Source organism: Oppia nitens, unplaced genomic scaffold (assembly GCF_028296485.1).
Source record: "Oppia nitens isolate AA-2021 unplaced genomic scaffold, nextdenovo-longstitch-racon4-pilon3 scaffold3_pilon_pilon_pilon, whole genome shotgun sequence".
Lineage (NCBI taxonomy): Eukaryota > Metazoa > Arthropoda > Arachnida > Sarcoptiformes > Oppiidae > Oppia > Oppia nitens.
The window spans coordinates 7186933-7210055 of record NW_026533221.1 but is presented as its reverse complement, the minus strand read 5'-3'; the positions used below and the strand labels follow the sequence as shown (position 1 = coordinate 7210055).

At 24.9% G+C, this 23123-nt stretch overlaps 2 protein-coding genes across 3 annotated transcripts; both read left to right on the top strand.

The window, feature by feature from the left end:
• The first annotated feature begins 3409 nt into the window (after positions 1-3409).
• On the top strand, positions 3410-14653 carry LOC128958775 (protein madd-4-like). Of its 2 annotated transcripts, XM_054304703.1 has the most exons (19): positions 3410-3589; positions 7434-7504; positions 7622-7721; positions 7816-8046; positions 8201-8345; positions 9792-9921; positions 10001-10202; positions 10297-10367; positions 10801-10880; positions 11199-11298; positions 11368-11747; positions 11821-11950; positions 12015-12225; positions 12302-12356; positions 12599-13710; positions 13789-13941; positions 14016-14192; positions 14274-14421; positions 14486-14653. In XM_054304703.1, the coding sequence occupies exons 1-19, from the start codon at positions 3506-3508 to the stop codon at positions 14593-14595; spliced, it is 3690 nt and encodes a 1229-aa protein (XP_054160678.1). In that variant the 5' UTR covers positions 3410-3505; the 3' UTR covers positions 14596-14653. The 2 variants fall into 2 exon arrangements, with proteins under 2 accessions (XP_054160678.1, XP_054160679.1); XM_054304704.1 differs by lacking the exons at positions 3410-3589; positions 7434-7504; positions 7622-7721 and having other exon boundaries at positions 8021-8041.
• A 1795-nt stretch (positions 14654-16448) lies between these two features.
• On the top strand, positions 16449-19327 carry LOC128958049 (zinc transporter ZIP3-like). Its single transcript, XM_054303865.1, has 2 exons — positions 16449-16458; positions 18150-19327. The coding sequence occupies exons 1-2, from the start codon at positions 16449-16451 to the stop codon at positions 19325-19327; spliced, it is 1188 nt and encodes a 395-aa protein (XP_054159840.1).
• Positions 19328-23123: the final 3796 nt, after the last annotated feature.

Genomic DNA, 23123 nt, shown 5'->3' with positions numbered 1-23123 from the left:
TTGAGTCTATTATTAAAATATGTTATAACAACATGAAATCATAATAATATAAACTACTGTTTTATAATAAACTATACATTTTATAATTTTTTCTTGTTTTGAATCACTTGAAAATATTTGATAATAGTTTGTGAAATGTTTAGCCAATTATATAACTCACGAAATAAAGAACTGAATGACACACACAGTGGTTGTGCTTTCGTGCCGTCGGTTTGATTGCCGCTTAGGTTTGCTTTTGAAGACATTCACTGAAATTCTTTACAATTTTTCAATTCTATCACTGCTTTCATCTCTCAAACAATGTTTTGCCCACAAATTCAAATCAATTCAAATCTCTTATAAGATATAATACTTTATTTTGCTGAACACGAAATTTGAATCATAAAAACAAATACAAACAGAAACACAACAATTTCATTATATATACCGGTATATATATATATATATATATATATATATATATATATATATATATATATATATATATATATAAGAGAGAGAGAGAGAGAGAGAGAGAGAGAGAGGTCAAAATTGTTTTTGTTTATTTAAAATATTAATTACTACATTATATAATAGTATTAATAATTAAAAATGTCTATATATAGATTTTTAGTATATTTTAAAATGTTTTTTCGTAAAAATAATATTTCATATTTAAGATCATTTTTATGCTAACAATTATTAATTATTTTTATTGTTTAATGTTTAGTACTTTCATGGGTTAGTTTTCTTATGTGTTGTTTCTTGGATTTAATGTGGCCTCAAGTGATATATACACCCAAATATAAATTATAGTATAGTATAGTCGGCAAACATAGTGTACAATGTATACATTAAATACATTTTAAACATAGCATACAATCAATTGAGTAATAATTTATGCTTTATTATTTATTAATTGATATATAAATAATAATAATAAATAAACTTATTAAAAATATTAAAATTTAATAAATATACCATTTTCTATATTTTTAAATAAAAATAACAAATAGTTGAATTGATTGAAAGTTTTTTATAAAATATTTTATAAATAAAACTTGACATATTAATAATAAAATTAAATATAAAATCCAAGAAAATCTTATGTCCGATATTATATAATTTTATTAAAATTTTGTATTTACATATATTTTATATTAAATTTTCTTTATATAAAAGATTTTCTAAGAATATTTATACAATAGATGCTATTATCAAGCATTGTTGGGAAAATTTATTTTATATCATATATTGTAATATTTTATAAGCAGATAAAGATATTAATTAAATAATAATTTATATATATGTATTGAGATATTTTTAAAAAATTACTTATTACTATTAAAAATTGATAATTTATTAATATATTAAAAATTAAAATAACTGTTAAGATTATGCAATGTTAGCAATTAAATGAATATAACAAAAAAATATTAGTATTAAAATTTTATATTTATTATAAAATTATAATAGCGGGCCCCAAAATTGCATCAGGGTGAGTCACAAAATTATGAAATTTAGATTCAATTATAAAATAAGCAATTTATTAGTAATTTTCAAAAAGATATTAATATAATTATATATTAAGAGGCAATTTGACCGTTTAGTTTCACCACTTATATAGTAACATACCTATACCTAACCCATATTTGTAATTTTTAGTACTACAGTATATTGTATTACTGGTAATTGAAATACGTTATTGAGTGTCAGTGTTTGTGGTTTGTTATCCGGATATATATCAATAATTATCTCAATTGAAGAGATCATAAAAGTCTAATTTAAAGCATAAAATATTTGAGAATATTTATTATTCTATTATTTAAAAATTTTATAGAATTTAAATTAAATTAATATATATGAAAATTTTTCTATATTGTAATATTAAAAATAAAATATTACATGTTTTATATTTATGGTAAACAACAATATTAGTTATTTTTGTAGGTTTTATATTTCATATTGTATACAAATATAGTATAAATTATTTAAACAAAAAGAGATTTGACAGAGAGTTTAGTTGACTCTGACATTCAATTAACAATCTTTAATGCTATCTATAGAGTCTATAGACTATAGTATACTACAGTATGTATGGGTCAACCACTTTGATGTTTGTCTCCATTTTTATACATAAAGACATTGGGATTATATCTGTAGACTTATAAAACGCTAAAATATATTCAATTCTTTTAAATGATTTTACTTTTTTAAAATTTTTATTATATATATTTTTACATTAATAAAACTTATATTATATGTATTACAATAACTTACAATTTTAAAAAATAAATTGTACTATTGTACTTTAATAATAAATATTTTAGTAYTGTACAAATGATATAACAATTTGTATAAACTATGATAAAACTAATTATTATATTTGACAAATTTAGGGAAAAAATATTGACTAATTAAAAATGTAGTATTACTACAGTACAGTATATACAAATTGAAATATTGTTTTTAAATTGATTATCATGACATTACTAATAATATATTCTGCATTTATCAATTTATATAAAATTATATTTATACAAAATATTTATTTAAATATAAATATGACCAATGAAGTTTATTTTACTTTTATGTACTAATAATTAACCATTTTTTCAAATGTTTGGGGTTTGTCTTAAATACATATTGAAAAAATGTTTAAAAATTAATTTATTATCATTTATTTTTTAAGATTTATTTTTCAAAAAAAAAAATAAGATATTTCCCGACATTTGTTAATTTTAATTTTAATTTTACTATACAAAGAAAATAAAACGTTAGTAAGTTTATTATACAATTTAGGTATAGTATAATACTGTAGTACCATATATTATAAGTTAATTTTTATTAAATTTATATAAATGTAATTATATTATAAATTATTTAATTTAGCATTATCTTTTCAATGAATTAATGTCTTTACAGCTAATTTGAAACTTTAAATCTCTACAAATTATAATTTATTAATTTTTATTTTGAATTTTTATATATTAATAAACAATATTTGAAAATATTTTGTGATAATTCCCTATAACTTAATTGTTTTTTATTTGTGTTTGTATAAGATTATAGATATAAAAAATAGATAAAATTGTTGTAATATTTAAGTAGACATTTAAATTCATGTTTTATGTACATAAAAGTACTGTAGATTTTGTCAATACTATTAAATACATAAAAAACTAAGTAAAACAATGATGTTTGGGTTAAATCATATTATACTACTGTTTAATTTGTTTATATTACAGATCTTTATTTTTAGTGTAAATTATAGTATTATTTATTAAATTTATAAAAAAGAAAATATGATTGTATTGAGTACACGATTTATTGCATATATAACAGCAATTTTGTGGGAATATAGCAAATGTTTTTGAATGTGTGAGAGATAGTGGAGACTGCGTACAGTTGGCTATTATGTGATGAGTGTTGGAGTGCCTATCAGTGCCTAACTGTGCCTCACAATTGTTATCTCAACTGACGGTATAAACAGCAGAATATAGTGACAAACACTGGACTATGAAGTATGAACGGCAACGGCACTCAACTAACTCATAACTGGCTGTCCTGCCTGTACTCCCTGTACTGTCTGTGCGCTATCACTTTAACGGTATGTCATTTTTTTTAATTACTTTTTACTTTAATTTACTTATTTTATAATTTTTATATGATTTATAAAATTATATAAAACAAAATTAAAATTTTTTAATAAAATTATTTTTTATACCAAATATAATTTCTGTATAAATAACATTTTTTTAAAAATAAAATAATATGATTTAATAACATAATTATAATTAAATTGCTGACAATAATGTATACAACTATTTTCAACATTTTATCAATTATTAAATATTATTAAAATAGTATTGTTTGTTAAACTCAATTAATATATTATAAATATACTATCTAATTATCTAATTATAATAATTACCTTGATAATTTTAAATGTTTTGTTAAGCTTATATTGTACAACACACGACTACACATAACTAGTTGTTAAAAATAAAAATTTATTGTATAGTTAGTCATAACTTACTTAACACCATAACTCTGAGACAACAAAGTTGTTAACAAATATTTTGAAGAATTCACAGTTGTTTTTATGCTTAATATCTGCCCATTAGTTAGTTATAACAAAATACTGAATGTTTCATATTATGATAATTTTGTCATTTTTTTACTGGAATTTAAATATAATTTTACATATTTTAAAATAATAATACAGTATATACTGTATATTATATTAATAATTTTAATAAATACTTTTATTTTTATAGTAATGATTGATTTAGTATAAACTTTTAATATTTATAAAAACTTATTTTTTAATACAATAGACTTTTTATTGTTTAGACAAATGACTATTTTGTTGAGTTGTAGCCATATTTAGACAATTGACTCTTTAGAGAGAAGTTTGTTTTAACCGATCAATTGGTTAACCCTCAATAAACAATATGTATTGTAAATAGTGATATAACTATGTATATACAGTAATATATGGTAAAATAGTTAAATTAATATCAGATTTTGTTGCCATATATTTGGTCAAACATTGATATCTCAATACAAAACACAAACAGTGCCGACAAACACAATATCATTCATTTATTACAAAATTTATTGGCCGTAAAATATTTAGATATAATATATATACCATTTGGATAAATCCTATTTTAAAAGCTGGACTTGTCATATGAAGTTTTTAACATTAAATTAGATTATATTTTAAGTTATTTATGATGATATTTTATATTTATGATAATAAATAGATTGATAATTATAGTTACAATAGACGGTTAACTAAAATTGATATTAAAAATATTTTTCAAAGTGAATTCAATTATAGGCTATAATTTATAGCATATTTATAGTTTGGTTTTTAAAAGATTACGATTATTTGATAAATGAATTGTTTAGTCAAATAAATTCAATGTTTTGCTCATATAATAAGTGTTGTCCTCACAAAACATCTTATTGTTTAATCTGTCAAAACTTTTGATAATAAGTTGTGATTTTGAGTTTTATCATAAATCAACACAAAATGTTTTTATTTAGAGCACATCAGTGACGATATCCATGTTTTAGTCAGACTATAGTATTTAGCATTAAGTTTGTTATTACATAATAACAAACGATAGCCTTTAAACTATACAATTAGTTATAAAACCGTTATACGTTTGTTATAAGGTTATAACATGGGGTTAAATGCTATTTTAAACTAAATTTATTTTCATTATAAATACCTTTAAAATATTTTTAAATAACAATAATTAACTAACAATAATATTTATAATATATAATAATGATAAATTAATAAAATATTTTAATAAACAAAAATATTATTAATAATTTGTAAACTAAATTAAATATAAAAAAGTTTATATAAAGTATGTATAATTAAATATAAATTCTTTCTCGATAATGTATTTTCAATTGATTTTATATTTGCTTAATAGATAATGTTATAGAATCTATTATATAGATTTTATTATATAGTAAAGATGATTTATTTTGTATTTATTTTAAAGTAAAAGTAGTAAATATAAATAATAGATTATTATTATAAAACAATATTTGCTCTTTTTAATAATTTTATACGTTAATTATAGTTTATTTTGTTACATTAAAAAAAATCTATAAATAACTTTGTAATTCAATTTGATTAAATGTCTAGAAATTTATTTCAATTTTAGAGTAATTCTCCTAAAAGATGACAATTCCTGATTATATGTACTAATTATACGGATTTTAAGATTTTAAAAACTATAAAATTTAGAAATTATTTAATCAAAAAAATCTTTAAAATTTATGAAAAATAATTTCAATATATTTTTATAGTTTAAACTACTCTAAATTAAATTCATGATATTATTATCTGTGTTATTTACAGCAAAAACGAATTAGCAAGTATAATTTAGGTTATAAAAAATAATTTAGCAATAATGGATATATCATATAATGTATTTGTCAAATATTTTTATTATTAAACTTTAAATAAATTGTAAATTAAAGTCATATTATATTATACAATATAATAAATCATAGTGTTATTTTCTAACATTAAATAATAGACTATTTGTAAAATAGGAAATACAATTAAGTTTTGTGTAAAAATTGATAATTTAAAAAAATAACTAATAAATCTTATTGTGTGCACATAATTGTCATATTTAATTTCAATTTTTACAAATATCTTTCTAATCTATGGGTAAAAAGTTTTTTCAAAAGAGAAAATTGAACTTTTGATAAAATATCTTATTTTCACATTAAGTGTATCTGAATTACGCTCAGGTTTTATCCCAAAGCCCTGAAGTCAATAATACAAAGTGCAGACATTGAGTGAGACATGTTATCATCAAATGTCTTCAAAAAGTAACTTATCTGTATATTATGTGTATAAATACATGAATCGGCGTATGGGGGTAGTGAGCAACCTCACCCCCAATAGTATAGATTTTAAAACATTTTTGTGTCCATTTGAAATATTATATAAAAAGTTCTTAAATTTTTAGATTTTGGACCTCCTTTAAGATTATTACTAATTGAAATAAGATAGTAATGGTGGTCACAAATGATCTGTTAATTTGTTAATTTTCACACTTTTAACTTTGTCTTAAACTCTTTATTTTTTTAGTATTAGATATAATGCTAAACTTTGGTATTCAATATCTACATCTTGTAATACAAACTGTTTATTTTTATATCAATACCTGTTATAACTTTTATCAAATCTGAAACATATAAGTTTACTTATTTTCAAATAATATCGTGAAAGCATTTACACATATTGTATCACAAATTGAATTTTTTGTGCACATTTGAAAATTTGAAAATACAAGTGATTTGATTGCATACAAATATTTTGATAATTTTCTTGAAAGACATCGATACCTGACCTCTGGGACACCATTTACTCTCTGAATAATGAAATAAAGCCTTAAGTTAAATTTGGTTTCTGTTGATGACATTTAAATCAATATTTGATAAAATCTTCTCCAAAAAATATTATTTTTAAATTTGAAAATAACATTAAATTTATAAAATAAACACTTATTTATGATATTTTCCTAAATAGTGCTAAATTTTTAACTACACCATAGGTTAAGTATTATTAATATATTTGATTAGAGTTAACTAATATGTGACACAAAGCTTTGCACACGTTTTTTGCTTTTGTTTGAATCACTTATTATGTTTGAGTTTTGTTAATCATTAGCTAATAATTAACAAATAAGTTATTTTAACTATTCATAAGTTTATTTTGTTTTTAAGATTTATGTCAAGATATTTTATATCAAATATATGTTAATTAATGACTATTTTATAATTATTGATATTTATAGCAAATATTTTGATTAATGTGATAAATTAATTAAGTGATTGATTGATTGGTATGGAATTAGTAATAATATTTAACTTTTTATTAATATGATTTGTATATTAACATAAAGGTCTCAATAGTATCACCAATATCTGCGGGCAGTGGTTGGTCGGAGTGGAGTCAATGGTCTATATGTTCGAGGTTTGTCTGTTTGTTCCCAACTTTGCATTTGTATTGATCTAAACAAAATTTTTTTCTGATTTTTTATTTACAAATTATCTAAACTATTAAAATATAATTAAATATAAAAAACATTAGGAGTTGTGATGGAGGGGTCAGTGTTTCTCTTCGCAAATGTATTGATAAGAAAGGGTGTATTGATGGCAATAGCGAGCGATATAAGATATGTAATATGCAGGTCAGTCTATAAGACACTTGACATTCAATATATTTATGTTTATATTATTTGCATTAGTATATCATATTATTAATATAACACTATATAACAATAGGTCTGTCCAAGTGATGTCGACTTTCGGGCGACGCAATGCGCTAATTACAACAATAAGCCATACAGAGGAAGATTGTATGAATGGTTACCATATATTGACCCATTAGATCCCTGCAGTTTGACCTGTAGGGCTAAAACATTTAATTTTGTCGCCAAACTGGCGCCCAATGCAGAGGATGGCACCCGATGTAGGGATGGATCACTTGATATGTGTGTTTCTGGGAAATGTTTGGTAAATATTAAATTTTATATATTTTTGTATTAACTATATTGTAGTTTCAGTTGAATATGCATTTGAATCCATATTTCATTTCATATTACAGTATTTTATCAAATTATCATAATATTGAAAATATTTAATATGACTCTTCAAATGCAATTTATAGCCAGTTGGATGTGATCTAGTATTGGGTTCAGATAATAAAGTTGATGGCTGTGGCATATGTGGTGGTAATGGTTCTTCGTGCACCCGACACACTTATATTTGGTCGGAAACCACATACTCTCCCTGTTCTGTATCATGTGGTAAAGGTATGCATTCAAAAATAGATGGATTATTTTGTGCAAATTGAGACATAGATATATATCGGCAGATAAATTACAAATTTGCGGATAATTTAGTGATACAATGTTTTTGATTGATTCACATCTTATTTGACGTGATATTTGATAAAATTGATTATTTTTAAGTGCTTATACTATACTTAGTATTTTTGTTGAGTTTTAGATCATTAAACAATTTCTTTTCTCTGCAAACTATAAAGGAGTTAACTATAAAATATTTATCAAAATCAAAGTCATTTAAAATGATCTCTCTCTCTCTCTCTCTCTCTCTCTCTCTCTCTCTCTCTCTTCTATCTATCTATCTATCTATCTATCTATCTATCTATCTATCTATCTATCTATCTATCCTATATATATATATCTTGTGTTTTTTCTTTATTTTTCTCTCGTTTGTACTCATGGATCACAAACTCATCAATTTTTGTAGTTAAATATAGAAAGTTGTGCTCTAATAGCTGTTAACAAACAGTCTATACTGTAAACACTTAATATCATACATGTATTGTACATATTATTATATAATACTCTAATATCATAATGTGTGTAACTTATATAATCTTTGCTTTAATACAAATATCCATAAGATATAGTAATAGTAGTTATAGTATAGTGAATAAACTGTATATCCATACCCTATCTCTATACATCCTTATCCATATATGTTATAAAATTGTTGTGAATCAGTGGTGCAATATTAATATGATTTCTTTGGTTTTTTATCATTAACTCACTTAAGAAATGAAACCATTTTTCATTATTTTATTCAACATTTGGTTTTAGAAAGTAAATGAATTTCGATCTCAATATATAATAAAACTCATTAAAAATAAAAAATATATGAATGAAGACTTCTAAAAGTTTAATAAATGGTTTAATGTTTACTGTATTTGAGTTTTAAATGATATTATATATAATTAATTTAAGATTTCTCAACACTTTTACTATTAAGAATTCCTTTAATTGTTTTTAGATGTTTTGAATAAAAAATAATTAAATCTTTTGCCTTTTGATTAAAATTTCTTTTAGAGAGTATTTTGTTTTCAATTAAAAGAAAGTATTTTAAAATACTATTACCGGGAAATTAAAAAGTATTTATTTTCATTAATTGAATACAATGTAGTAATATATTATACAATATATAAATACAATATTATAAATAAAATTACGTTAAAATAGCTGATTAGTTAACAAAACTATTCAACTTACTTTACAACAAAATATAAAAGTATCGGTTATACTGTATTAAATAAAAACAAAATTAATAAAATTTTTCAGTTATTTTCAATTTGATTAAACATAGATTGTAATAAAAGTAAATATCGTTAACTAACAAATTATATTGAAATCAAATCTAAATTAATTTAAAGCACTTGTATCCACACATTTATGTTTAATATGTGAATGACTTCTTAGGATATCAGATGTCAGAAGTTATTTGTATGGATAGGGAGACAAAGGAAGAAGTGGATGAGGTGTTGTGTGAGTCGACATCACGTCTCAGACCGCATATCACTGAATGCAATACACACTTATGTCCGCCTTTGTATGAATTGCTATAATTATTATAATTATATTTCAATTATATTTGTAAATACAAATTGAAAATATTTTTAAATAAAAAGTTGGATAATAGAGTCGTGGAGTGCGTGCAGCAAACGGTGCGGTGGAGGACATCAAAGTCGTGATGTCTATTGTGTTCAAGACATTGTCAATGGGACCCGAGTTAAAGTTGATGACAACAACTGTCCCAAACAAAAACCAATAAATCAAAAGTCTTGTAATACACAGGAGTGCCCGCAATGGTTTGAAGGCGCCTGGAGTCAGGTATAGTCACATTCAACATATTTCAAGCTTATCTCAAATACATATAATATACTAAAGTATTGTTTACTTTTTTATATAATCTTTGCATAACTAGTGTTCAGTCACTTGTGATACTGGATATCAAACTCGACCCGTCGTTTGTCGAGACGTTCGCGGCTTTTATAGGTTTGATCTCTTTTATGGCTTTACACAGCTTTCATAAAATTACGTGAAATCATAAATTTATATATTATTTAAGTTAATGCAATAATACACTATTGGTTATTATATAAAATTCATTTTACGTTTACTAAGTTATATACTTTTCTATTATTAAATTCACAAAAAGTTTTGTTTCTCAATAAATTGTTTTTCACTTTAGATTATTAAAACTAATTTGTTTTTTAAATATTCTATTTATTACAAATACTTACCGTAATTATATAAATATTTTTATAGATAAATTTTTAAATATATATATTATGTTAGTTTTTGAATAACTATCGAAATATCTTTTTATTGACTTATTGATTCATAAATAGAAATAATGTATAATTTGTTTGTAAATTATTATTAACCACATTAATGAAAACATTGATGAAATGCAATAATATTTTAGTAATGAATGCAATAATGAGACCAAACCATTGGACAGACAAAACTGCTCGACTGGTATTAAATGTTCAAAAGAGATCTCATGTGAGTTACTATATTTGTTAAACATTTTTATTATTATATCATAAATTCAAATAACATTTTTAATTATATATTAATATAAATACAATAATATATACATTATATTATAAGAAATAACATATGATTAAGTTATTTAAAGTATATTTATAAAAATTTTCTTTTCATAAATGCCTAATTAAAAACCTGTTTTAATCAATAGTAACATTATTTTATTGTATAATAACACGATATTATACATTATAGTTATAAAGTCTTTAAAAAGTCTATTGTTTAAAATGTATTATTAGATTAAATTTATATTTATAAAAATATTACCATAAGATTCAAAGGAGAACTCACAAGAAGACTCTCCCGTTTGGTCGCATCACTCGTACCGACCATTCAATAGAGTGGCCGAGTCTTCCATATCTACTGAACCTAAGTATGTTTAACAACATTTAAGGAGTGATTTGTGTTGAAGTTGTAATACTATAATACTTATTAATTTTAGTTATATAGTGGGCGAGTGGTCCACATGTAGTGTAATGTGTGGGAAGGGTATCAAAAAACGTAGTGTCGACTGTAAAATATTTTTAGAATTTTCACGAACAGTCGTCAGATTACCCGATAGCCAGTGTCCGGGACTGAAACCACAAGAAATTGATGTCTGTTTTCTTAAAGATTGCAAAAAGAGTGTCGACGAAGACGAAGAAGACACGGATGATATGACTGATGATGAGGACGACGATGAGGATGAAGACAATAATATAATTAATAGTAGAGTTGAGAAACCGGTTAACAAAATGATCCCACTCTCCAAAATTGGTAGTCAAACAAAATACTTATGGAAAAGCTTTGGATTTACTGAATGCACAGCCAGTTGTTTAGGCGGTAATGGATTACAGACTTTACTTACTTTTATATTGTAATTTAAAGACTATAATCAATAAATTGATGTTTTTAGGCACTCAAGAGTCTATTATATCTTGTGTTAGAGATTCAGATGAGACTGAAGTTAGTTCGTACTTATGTAACATAAATAATAAACCGGACTCTTTTACTCGCACTTGCAATGATCATCCCTGTCCTCCCAGGTTTATATACAATATATTCATACAGTAATGTAATAAATAACTTACAATTAAATTACACGATTAGATGGAATGTTTCAGAATATAACATTTGTTCCAAAGAGTGCGGGTCTGGTATTCAAACCCGAGATGTCCAATGTGTTCATGAAGTGACCCGAGGTGTGGCCAATACTATTATTGTAGCCAATCATATGTGTAAGGATCAGATGCCTAAAACTAAACAATTTTGCAATGTTTTTGATTGTCCGCCAAAATGGGAAGTTCTGAACTGGTCTCAGGTTTGATATATTTATGAGTTTAATGATAAAACATGACATTATGTGGGTTTAAATTCACTCAATTTTACTTATTTAGTGCTCCCGTAGTTGTGGCGGAGGCGTTAAAACACGAAAATTGAAATGTATTAAAGGTATTGCATTCAAATAACTTGTTTTCTGCATTATGTTTGCAAACACACAAATTTATAGATTAATATCTTAATTATATTAGTAAATTATTTTATTGTTTAATTGTATTATTTTGACACTAACTTATACTTACAGATTAATAAATTATAAGTTATAATACTTTAAATTAAATTTATAAATATAAATATATGATAAATGATAAAATTACTAATAAAACATTTGATTCACAATGAATGGCATACAGAGTTAGCATTTGGTCAAACAGTTGAACAATCGATATCTAAGTGTCCAAAGAAAAGACCGAAAGCTATGAAGACATGCAATTCAAAGCCGTGCAGAAATGCATTGTTAGAATTGAGGAAAGTTATCCATGACTCGAAGCATAACTTTGAGTCCAATAAAATTGAAGATATATTTATACAAAAAGAGTCTATGAAAAGGATATCATTAAAAGTTAATGGAGAGGCTATTATAATGTCAGGAACTATACTCCGCTTGCGATGTCCACGACGTAAGACCGATAAAATGCTTAACCAAAGTCATTGGCTTAAAAATGACCAAAAAATCGTTTTTGACAACAGAATCAAAATGACAGCTAAGAATGTCCTCCGTATTAGAAATGTCGACATTTCTGATTCGGGCAGTTATTCGTGTCGAGTCGACAATAGTTCACTCAATACTTTGCTACTCAAAGTCAAACATATCTTACCAGATGAAGACAATACTGTTGAAAGGACTCACTTGAGTCACACAAAGATTGGATCAAATTTTTATGGCTTTGGAAAGATTGTAACCAATTCTGATGAAAGAAGTGATACAAGTCATGGAGTTATGGATTTTGCAAACAAGAAAAAAATTTTGATGAGAAGTAAACCAAAGAGAGCTTATAATCATCAAACAAATCCAAATTTATCTAAAGAGTCCTTTTCTGCAGAATCTCCAGTTGTTAACAATGACCAACATTTAGATACATTTGAAGTCAACTATGGAAAGGATGAAAACAAAGAAGTGATTAGTGAAGATATCAAGAAGTATGAAACTAACTATAATGAAGACGAATCTAAAGAAAAATTTAGATCAGAAAAAGATCCCGAAAAAGAAGAGTTGCGAATGAAATTAGACACCATTTTGTCAGATCTGAAAAAACTTACAAAATCTCAATTAAGACAATTGTATTTCTTATCAAAGGAAATACATAACAATAGCTACAACTCGAGTAATATCCTTCAGAGTGATCATCACTTATTAACTAAAGCATCGATTGAACAGAATATAAATTGGAAACACTTTAGGTTTGATTGGATGACCACTGAATGGTCGACCTGTGCTGAACTCTGTGGTAGTACTGAATATCAAGTAATTGCTAATCATTTATGACATGTATTGAAAACAATTTAAGACTAATTGTAAATTCTTGACATAATCTTAATTTAGGTAAGAGTTTCACAATGTTATGTCATATTTGAGAACATTTCTAAATTAGTCGATAACTCTTATTGTTTGGATATTGGACTTGAAGTTCCGGTCACTGTTCGTAACTGTAAAGAATCTGACTGTCCTTTTTGGCAAACAGGCCAGTGGTCTGAGGTTTGTACTTAATATATAATATTAAATCTTAAGTATTAAATTATACCATTAATGTTAAAATATTTATAATGCAGTGCAAGCAATGTATTGACTCGAGAACCGGTATTCAATATCGAGATGTAAAATGTATATTAAATAATGGATCAATTGTTGACAATAACAAATGCCAATCACAAGACAAACCAATTACACAAAAACAATGTGTAAATGATTTATGTGAACCCACGTGGATCACCGGTAATTGGACTCAAGTAAGTTATATCAATAACTATTATATAATATACAGGTATATAAAATTGAATCATTATTTAACTAAATATATGTATACTAAGTGTAACGCCAAATGCAATGAAGAAGGTTTTCAATCGCGAACTCTTCAATGCGTTTGGTTTAGTAGTGGAGAAGCGGCCGGTAATTCATGTAATGATAAAACTAGACCTGAAGTCATACAGATGTGCACTAATGAAACCTGTAGTAGAGGTATGTGTCAGCGATTGATAAAATTTTAAATATCTATACAATATTTAATTAATTACTAAATCAGATGAATGTGAAGACATTTCAAGACACTGTCATTTAGCGATATCAATGAATATGTGTCGTATTGCTCACTATAAACACCAGTGCTGTCAGTCTTGTAAAAGTCAAACGTGAAAACAAATGAGACTTAATTTGCGAACAACAAGTATGTGATCAAACAATTAGACCAAAAGCACAATCATTTAAATAATGCAATATTTATTTCAATTACATTCAAACATAATATAATAATTATAACAACAGTAAGAATATCTATTTAATGTTGGATTATATTATATTATATAAATTATTGTTAAGACATTTACAATGTTTGATACAAATATTGCTATTCATAAGTAAAGTTAGAATTAACTGAGTTTTAAATCTCATTAAAAGCTTTTTTTTAAAAATTATTAAATCAGAGTACAATTTTTTGAATGAAATTTAGTGTATATGTAGTGAATCACAATTTTTGTAAACTTATAGCAACGTTGTAACAATTATTGAATTTTGTTCAGTTATATATTGCAAGTATTTAATTTAAGAAAAATAACAATAAATTAATGTATTACTAATATAATTAAGTATTTGCACATTTTTGTGTATTTCATCAACCAATACATAGACGTCTAAACAATCGTATTTAAATAACATCATTATTCAATATATCAATATAATATTATTAAATGTTTTTGTAAGTTTCAAATTAAACAATTTTAATATTTATATTGACGCCTTTTAAGTATTTAATAAATTATAATTTAATTTAAATGTTTTTAATACTTATAATTTACTTAAAATCATTACCAATATTCACATTTATTATACGTCACATTTTAGTTTTTACATATTTAAATTGTTATTATTAATTTATATTATTAATTCATTTGACAATTTGTAAAATTTATTGTAATTTAAATAAAAATTTTATATTATATCAAGAATAACTTCACTTAATAATTGTTTATATAGTTATAAGTCTATATTGCTATATTAATAACATATAATATTTATTTATTATTAATAGTTTATAAACACTTGATTTTAATTAACAGTAATTATAAAATATCATTTATTATACCAAAACAAATCAAATGTTTACACATTATTTTCATTTATAATATAAAATAGAGATCGAAATAAAAATGATATAAATTTTATGATACGATCCGATATGAGATTTTTCAAGTCTTATTTGATATAAACCCGAATTCTTCAAAACCTTTTTACATTAAAATTATAAAAATTTATATAAATATTTAATCTTTTTATTATCAATTTACAATCTTTTATTTTATTTGTATATTATGTTTAGTGTTTTTTATTAATTTGTATAATTTTTTAAGAATGTATTTGTAGTTTTCTAACACGTATTGGAAGTTATGTGAGAATCTGCCTTCAAAGCCATAATTTATTAATAGATGTGAATTAAGTTTAAAAATAAATTGATTTAATTATTGTTATTATATCAATATTTTTAAACTTAATTCACATCTATTGATAAATTATTGTTTAATTGTCTTACTTTAATACAAATAAATTTTAATAAATATAAATATATATAAAGAATGTAATCTCAAACAAATATTATAGTTTCAAAAGTAAGAAACATAAATAAAGTAATATCTGTATAAAAAGCATACATAATAAAAATTATGATAAAATTGCATCACTAACTAAAATCAAAATATAAAAATAATTCAATTCTTTAGTATGCAATTAATATTTGTTTTAATTGTGTGTATAATTATAATATTCACGAATTCCTAAAAGTCTGAAATCTATATTTTTGTCTATATGTCCGTTTGGTCCGAATTTTTTTTTAATTTAGAATTTTGACATAAGATTTGGATAAAACATCAAAAATAAGGTATAAGTGTATTGAAGTATCAAATTGTCATCTCTTCAGGAATATAGACACAATGGCGGCCAATATTACAAAAATATTTTTTTTAATATTTAAGTTTAGATTTGGATAAAACATCATAATGTCTAATAGTATGAAAGTTTTGTATTATATCTTAAAAACAAAAGGCTTCAAAATTTTGCTATTATTGGAAAATAATTATCAAAAAAGTAAGAATGTTAAAAAAATTAAAATAAACAAACAATTATTATTTATATTTACGTTATTTTAAATTATGATAATCACATGACAAAAGTTGACTTTAATACTGTCATTTGATATCCTACATGAATTGACACATATATTATTATTTCATTATTAATGTAATTAAGAAATTTGTAAACTCGAAGAATATTTTAGAAATCATTTATATATTAACATAATTTAATAAATCAATTTAAGTAGAGTTCGTCTGAAAATGCTTTCTAGCATTCTCAACTGGTTTCTTGTAATTTAATTATTGGATGTATTTAAATGAAATGCATAGTCTATAGTATAAACTATAGTTTAAAATATTGTGTGTTTTATCAATTGATTAACTTATGTTATCTTTTAATATACAGTGCGAATACAGTGCGTGATATTATTATATTTATAAATGGTTACAATGATTAATATAAAATGACATCAATGGATCAAATAAACTTAAAGTTATTCAAGTATTCAAGTTATGTCAATTCACTATACAAAACGTACTTTTCTACAATTTTAACTATAAAATCATAAATACAATATAATAATTATTTTTTCTATCAATAGCTTAATAAGCTTATCATATAGTTGTATACATAAAGATAATGTTTGTATTAATATATACTTTAATACAGTGTTGTTGAATGTTATACTTTGAAATCATATGATAGTTACAGTCAATTGATTGTTGTTCATAGTTTTCAAAATAACTTTATATTATTTTTATTAAAGTATCTATATATTGTGTGCTAACATTAAAATTTGCAATTTTTTAATTTTTATGTATCAATTATTTTAAGTTATAATTGTTGTTGTAAAATATTATTTAATTATATTATTTAAATAAATAAAATTGTGTTATAAAATGTTATTACAAACCACAAGAATAGTTGCTTTCGTCTTACTTTTGTTAGGTATTTATGGTTTAATTACAAATTTTGTTATCTTTTATATTTGACAGACATTTTGCTGACACTTATGTACTTCATTTATATAATAATATATTAATTTTTACAGTATATTTGAATAATAATCACATATTAATACAACTATTATATATATATTATTCAATTATTTCTATTTTATTACAAAATATTTAATAAATTACTACAACTATTTTCTATAATGTTTATAATTACACAAATTAAATAAGTTTGAAAAAAATTATTAAAGATTTATTTAGCCTTATATATGAAACTAATTATAAACAATTTTAATTATAATTCTTGATAATATTTAATTAGTTTTTAACAATATTGATATTACAATTAATAAAAAATCTTATTTATAACTAAATAAGTAGAAAAACATTTATAATATATAAGCGCTGAATGAATTCATTTGCATTGAAACACATATCTCTTTTAAATACATTAGTTTAGGTAATAACTCGTTTTAATTGTAATTATTATTATAAATATTTTTTAATTCATTGTAATTATTAATTGTATGTTTGTGAGTGTATGTGTGTGTGTTTGTATGTGTAAACTATCTATAAAATATTTTAACAACATTATAAATAAATTAAATAATCTTAAATTTATGTTTAATCCGTATATATATAATATATATATATATTAATTTATTTTAGAAACCTATTTTATTGGCATTTTCCCATTATTTTTAATCAACAAATGGACTCAAAGAGTATCTTCAAATGTGGTGTCCATTACTAACGATGACAGTATAGGTGCTGGTATTGATAGGACATCCCTGACCTCAAATGCAATCATTCAGATTTTGCTTCAATTCGGTGGCGGAGTTCTGTTCGCTACTGTTTTTACTCATTTATTGCCCGAAATCAAAGAAAATTATGAAAATTATATCAAAAGTAATGTTTCTTTATTTAAGACAAACGATGAAACTCATGAAAAGTCATCAGAAATACCTATCGTTGAAATTGCTATATGTTTGGGATTTTTCCTAATTTTCTTTATCGAAGAATTAATGCATTTCTTTTTGAATCGATTTAATAAACACCAAAATAAACACAACAATTGCTATAATAGAGATTTGATGTACCGGTGCTCAAGTATATGCAGTCATCTTAATAATGAAGAACTAAGTCTTCCAAATGAGACCAAACCCTTCTCGAGAAACACTTTTGTCAATTATGGCGCCGATCTGTCCATTGAAACCAGTATTAGAAATGTCAAACCAAACATACTTTCTAATGAAATATTAACAGTTTGTGACACAACCAACAATTCTTGCACTTCAACATCTGTTTTGCAAATTAATAATAACTATAATAATAATAATAATAACATAGAAACTGAAAAATTAAATAACGAACCATCAATTGTATTGTTTATCCGCGGATTAGTCATTATATTATCATTTTCAGTTCACTCTATATTTGATGGATTAGCTATTGGTTTGCAGACCTCATCATCAGAGTTATGGTTCATGTTTTTTGCGATATCAGTACACAAACTGGTCATTGCATTTGTAGTGAGTCTTCAACTCTTTGAACAATCGCACCGTTTATTTCTAGTGGCAATACATATGGCTATCTTTGCAATTATGTCTCCAATCGGTATATTAATAGTTATCATAAGTGAAGAATCGCTTGTCGGAGAAAACTCAGAAAGTAATCCAATTGTTATTTTGTTGACATCCATAGCCACCGGAACTTTACTTTATATAATTTTCTATGAAATTCTGCAAAAAGATCGGCGCGAAAACATTAATGGATTTTTACAATTATTCTCTATTTTGTTTGGCTTTGGAGTTATGCTTACCATTAATGTTATGATTTCGGAATAATTTTTATTTATAATTATCATTATTTATATACAGTAATTAATTTCATTATTTAATTATTATAAGTTTATATTTAATGTTAATCAAGAATATAATTGATTTAATATTGATATTGAATTAATTAAGCTATTTTAGTATTATTTTAATATTTAAAAAATAAATTACTTAATATTATCATACTTAATCAATGTTTATTAAATATAATGAGGTTATCAATTTATAAAATAAATAATGTTAAACACTATTTTTGCCAATAAGTACTGTATAATAAAGTATGATTATAAAATTTATACCAAGGTTGTTTGAAATACATAATTTTATAAAAGTATTATATTTTAATTATTATTAAATAAATAAATTAAATTAAATTTATACATTAATATGAAAATTTTTACACGCCATAAAATTAATAATGAATTTATATTATGATTAATAATAATAAATTAATTAGAGTTAGATAAAATATTTATATTTAATTAATATGCATTTTATATTTATAGATTACACTTTAAAATACATTAATTTATTGAATGCAGTAATTTATTGTATTATTTTATATAACAATATAATATGTTTATTTTATTGATGAGATTTGTGACTATAATTTATTATAAGAATTCATGAATGACACGAAATATATACTGTATTACACGTATAGTATAACCTAATTCACAATTTTAAAAAAGTCATAAATATTATAATTTACTATTTCTTACTTTCAAACCTGAATAATATATTTATATTTTTTAATTAATTAACACACTTTCAATTCAAATAGAAGTTAATAACAATAAAATAATTCACTTCAAATCATGTAAAAATTTACTTAATTATAATATTATAACTTATATATATTTTAATATTTATGTAATATTTATATATTGTATATTATAATAACATAGTATATCTGTAAGTAAATATTCTTTACAATTAATTGTTATATAATAAAAATTTTAAACAATAATAAATACCCGATTTACCGAAATGGTCTAATGTTTTGTAATAATTTATTGCAATAAAGGACTTCAAAGCACTTGAAAAGATCTATATTTTTGTAAACATTTATATTATTTAAGACTTAAAAAAATATATATATTAATATAAATTTTCGTTTTCATTTTAATGGAAGTTATATAATAGTACTGAATGTAAATATTATTAAATCGCTATATCTTTTGACAAACAATTGATATAATAAATCTGTTTTTAGTAATAAATAATATAAACTAAATTCTTGATTTGCATATTCAATATAGTAAATATCATATTATATAATATATGAATAATTAACACAGAAAAAATATTTAAAGCAACTATATTAATAATTATATATATATATGTCTGCCCTACCCTATACATATTGTAATGAGTAGATTTTATCATTACTGTTATAACTATAATATATCCTATTCCTATACCGTTTCAATATTATTTTAATAGCATTGCCATTTATATCTGGAAAGTGTTGATTATTTAGATGTTTCATGAGAATTTTTGGGGTGAGTTACTCGCTTCACTTTCCATGCAATGATTTCACGTAAACCACTGGAATGGCCGCCACTATTGGCACAGTACTCCTGTAGTGGTTTAGGTTGTCTTAATTGTACATTGGGCACAATATTAGCTTTTACTACACAATTATTAATACAATCTATGTCTGATTGATCGTAAATTAAGACATTACTACTTTGCGGACCAATTATATAAAAGGTATTATCTCTGGTCCTGAGATTATTTAATTCAATTTGACCTTTACTATCAAACGAAACACTATTCAATGTTAAGACAGACTCATTGTTTTGAGAGTTAAGACTCGAAGTCTGTACCACTCGGGTCTGGTCAGAAGCTCTGAGACCAGTAAAAACTATTTTACTAGTTTAGTCACTCACTACACGTGACACAACTATAGTATACTGAAGACAGGACGATACAGTGTTATCAGCATCCATACAATGGCTGGCTAGCCGCAACACTTGCGCTAAAAACAAACAAAAACCGACATTACTCAATGACAACAAATGTCTTGTCGCAATTATAAACTGGTAACTAAAACATAACGATTGACTAACTGGTCGGGCCCTACCAATAATTGCCAACGAGAGAAGCCTCAAAGCCTCCCTCTAACCAAAACATGCAACTCAATACCCAATCTACTAGTAAGACTGAGTCTAATGGTCAGTACCATCACTCGGTACTACCGTCGGTAAAACCGGCGTATAGTCTATTCAAATACCCACTATAGGATAAGTAATGCTATACCCGTTGACCAACCCTGTGGCCAAACTATAAATCAGAGTCCTCTGACTCTGATGACGTAACCATGAGACCGTCACAAGCAATCTCAGGGGGAATCTAACTCATCTATGTCTCTCCAGCCGTGCCTACCCGGCACTAAATAAAGGCGTTTAAACACTAGTTAAACCCTACCCGACACTCGTCGGTGAAATGTGATATCACCCGAAACCTGTGTTACGGTGACTATCACTGGACTACTAATCTGTACTGTATATCATAACAATAGACAACAAAATTACACTCAACTAACATACATAGACAAGGACTATATTAGACAAAATTGTATGTGTGGTGGCGGCAATGACAAGGCGCTCATCAACTACAGCAAGCGGTGTCGCGTACACAACCGCCGCCGCATCGGTCAACGAATGCATCGCCGGAGAGTCACCGATCACATAAATTAACATAAAACTATACAAACACATCATACACTCAAGTACGATAAAGACAATACATGACCGACAGATTGCCGACAGTATTACATAATTATCGTAACATTTCTATTATCTCACATACGGTATTCAGTTAAATCTGGTCAGTCATAACTATGTTGTCTCTGGGGTCAATTGACATCACCTATAGGTTTTTGGCCGTGATATTGTAAGAACAGTGCATATGTAACAACAATAAACTATTAGGTGTCCAAATATTTATTTATACCGGGTCAGTCAATCCCGAAGGTGACTATAGACTCATAAAGTTAAGGCAAACCTTAACTATACTCTCGGATCACTATTGAGGAGCGTATGTTAACGGTCTTAAACTCAGTGTCCGTTATCGGCTATTAACACACAATCACGCGATCGGATGACCGGAACCCTCTTGGGACCGTTGGCCAACCCAGTCAGTCGGTATCAGATAGTAACTATGCTTTTCCCAACTAAGTTAGCGAAAGCACATAAGTACTCGAGTAACCACTGCTATGCATTCACACACACATTCACTCAAACAGCCGATAATTACAACAATCAACAAAACTAGTGCTATTGTCACGTAGACAGCAACTAGTGGATCACCTAGTAAATTGTATTTTAAGGTCAGACTATTAGTGTTAAATAACACTGAGAACCGACAAAACTACAACTGTTTCACTAAAACGTAGGACTATTGCCGAAAAATCGGGCAGAGCCTTCGGCGGCCTGGTACAATCTCGGGGATGTCGGAGACTTCCATATGACACATATAGTAGTCTATACCAACAATAACTAAGTATAGGTCAAAGGAGGTAAGGGAGGAGGACAGCGTAGCCGTACAGATCTCTCGACACGACAGACCCGTTAGCACACTATCAATGGTTAAGGAATGACGGCAGGACCGTACGAATCCCCCGACACGGCGGATCCGATGGTCAACCATCATAAGGTAGGTTAGGATAAGGTATGGTATCATTATATAACTGGACCGGACCCCCCGACACGGCGGATCCGACCATTAGCTATTTTCGCGGAAAGGTTCGACGACATGACCGAACAGATCCCCCGACACGGCGGAACCGTCTGGCCAG

Coding starts and splice junctions, on each gene's coding strand:
- LOC128958775 (XM_054304703.1), top strand. CDS start 3,506: ATGAACGGCAACGGCACTCAACTAACTCATAACTGGCTGTCCTGCCTG. Junction 10,368..10,800: donor GACGTTCGCGGCTTTTATAG/GTTTGATCTCTT, acceptor ATAATATTTTAG/TAATGAATGCAATAATGAGA. Junction 10,881..11,198: donor ATGTTCAAAAGAGATCTCAT/GTGAGTTACTAT, acceptor TATTACCATAAG/ATTCAAAGGAGAACTCACAA.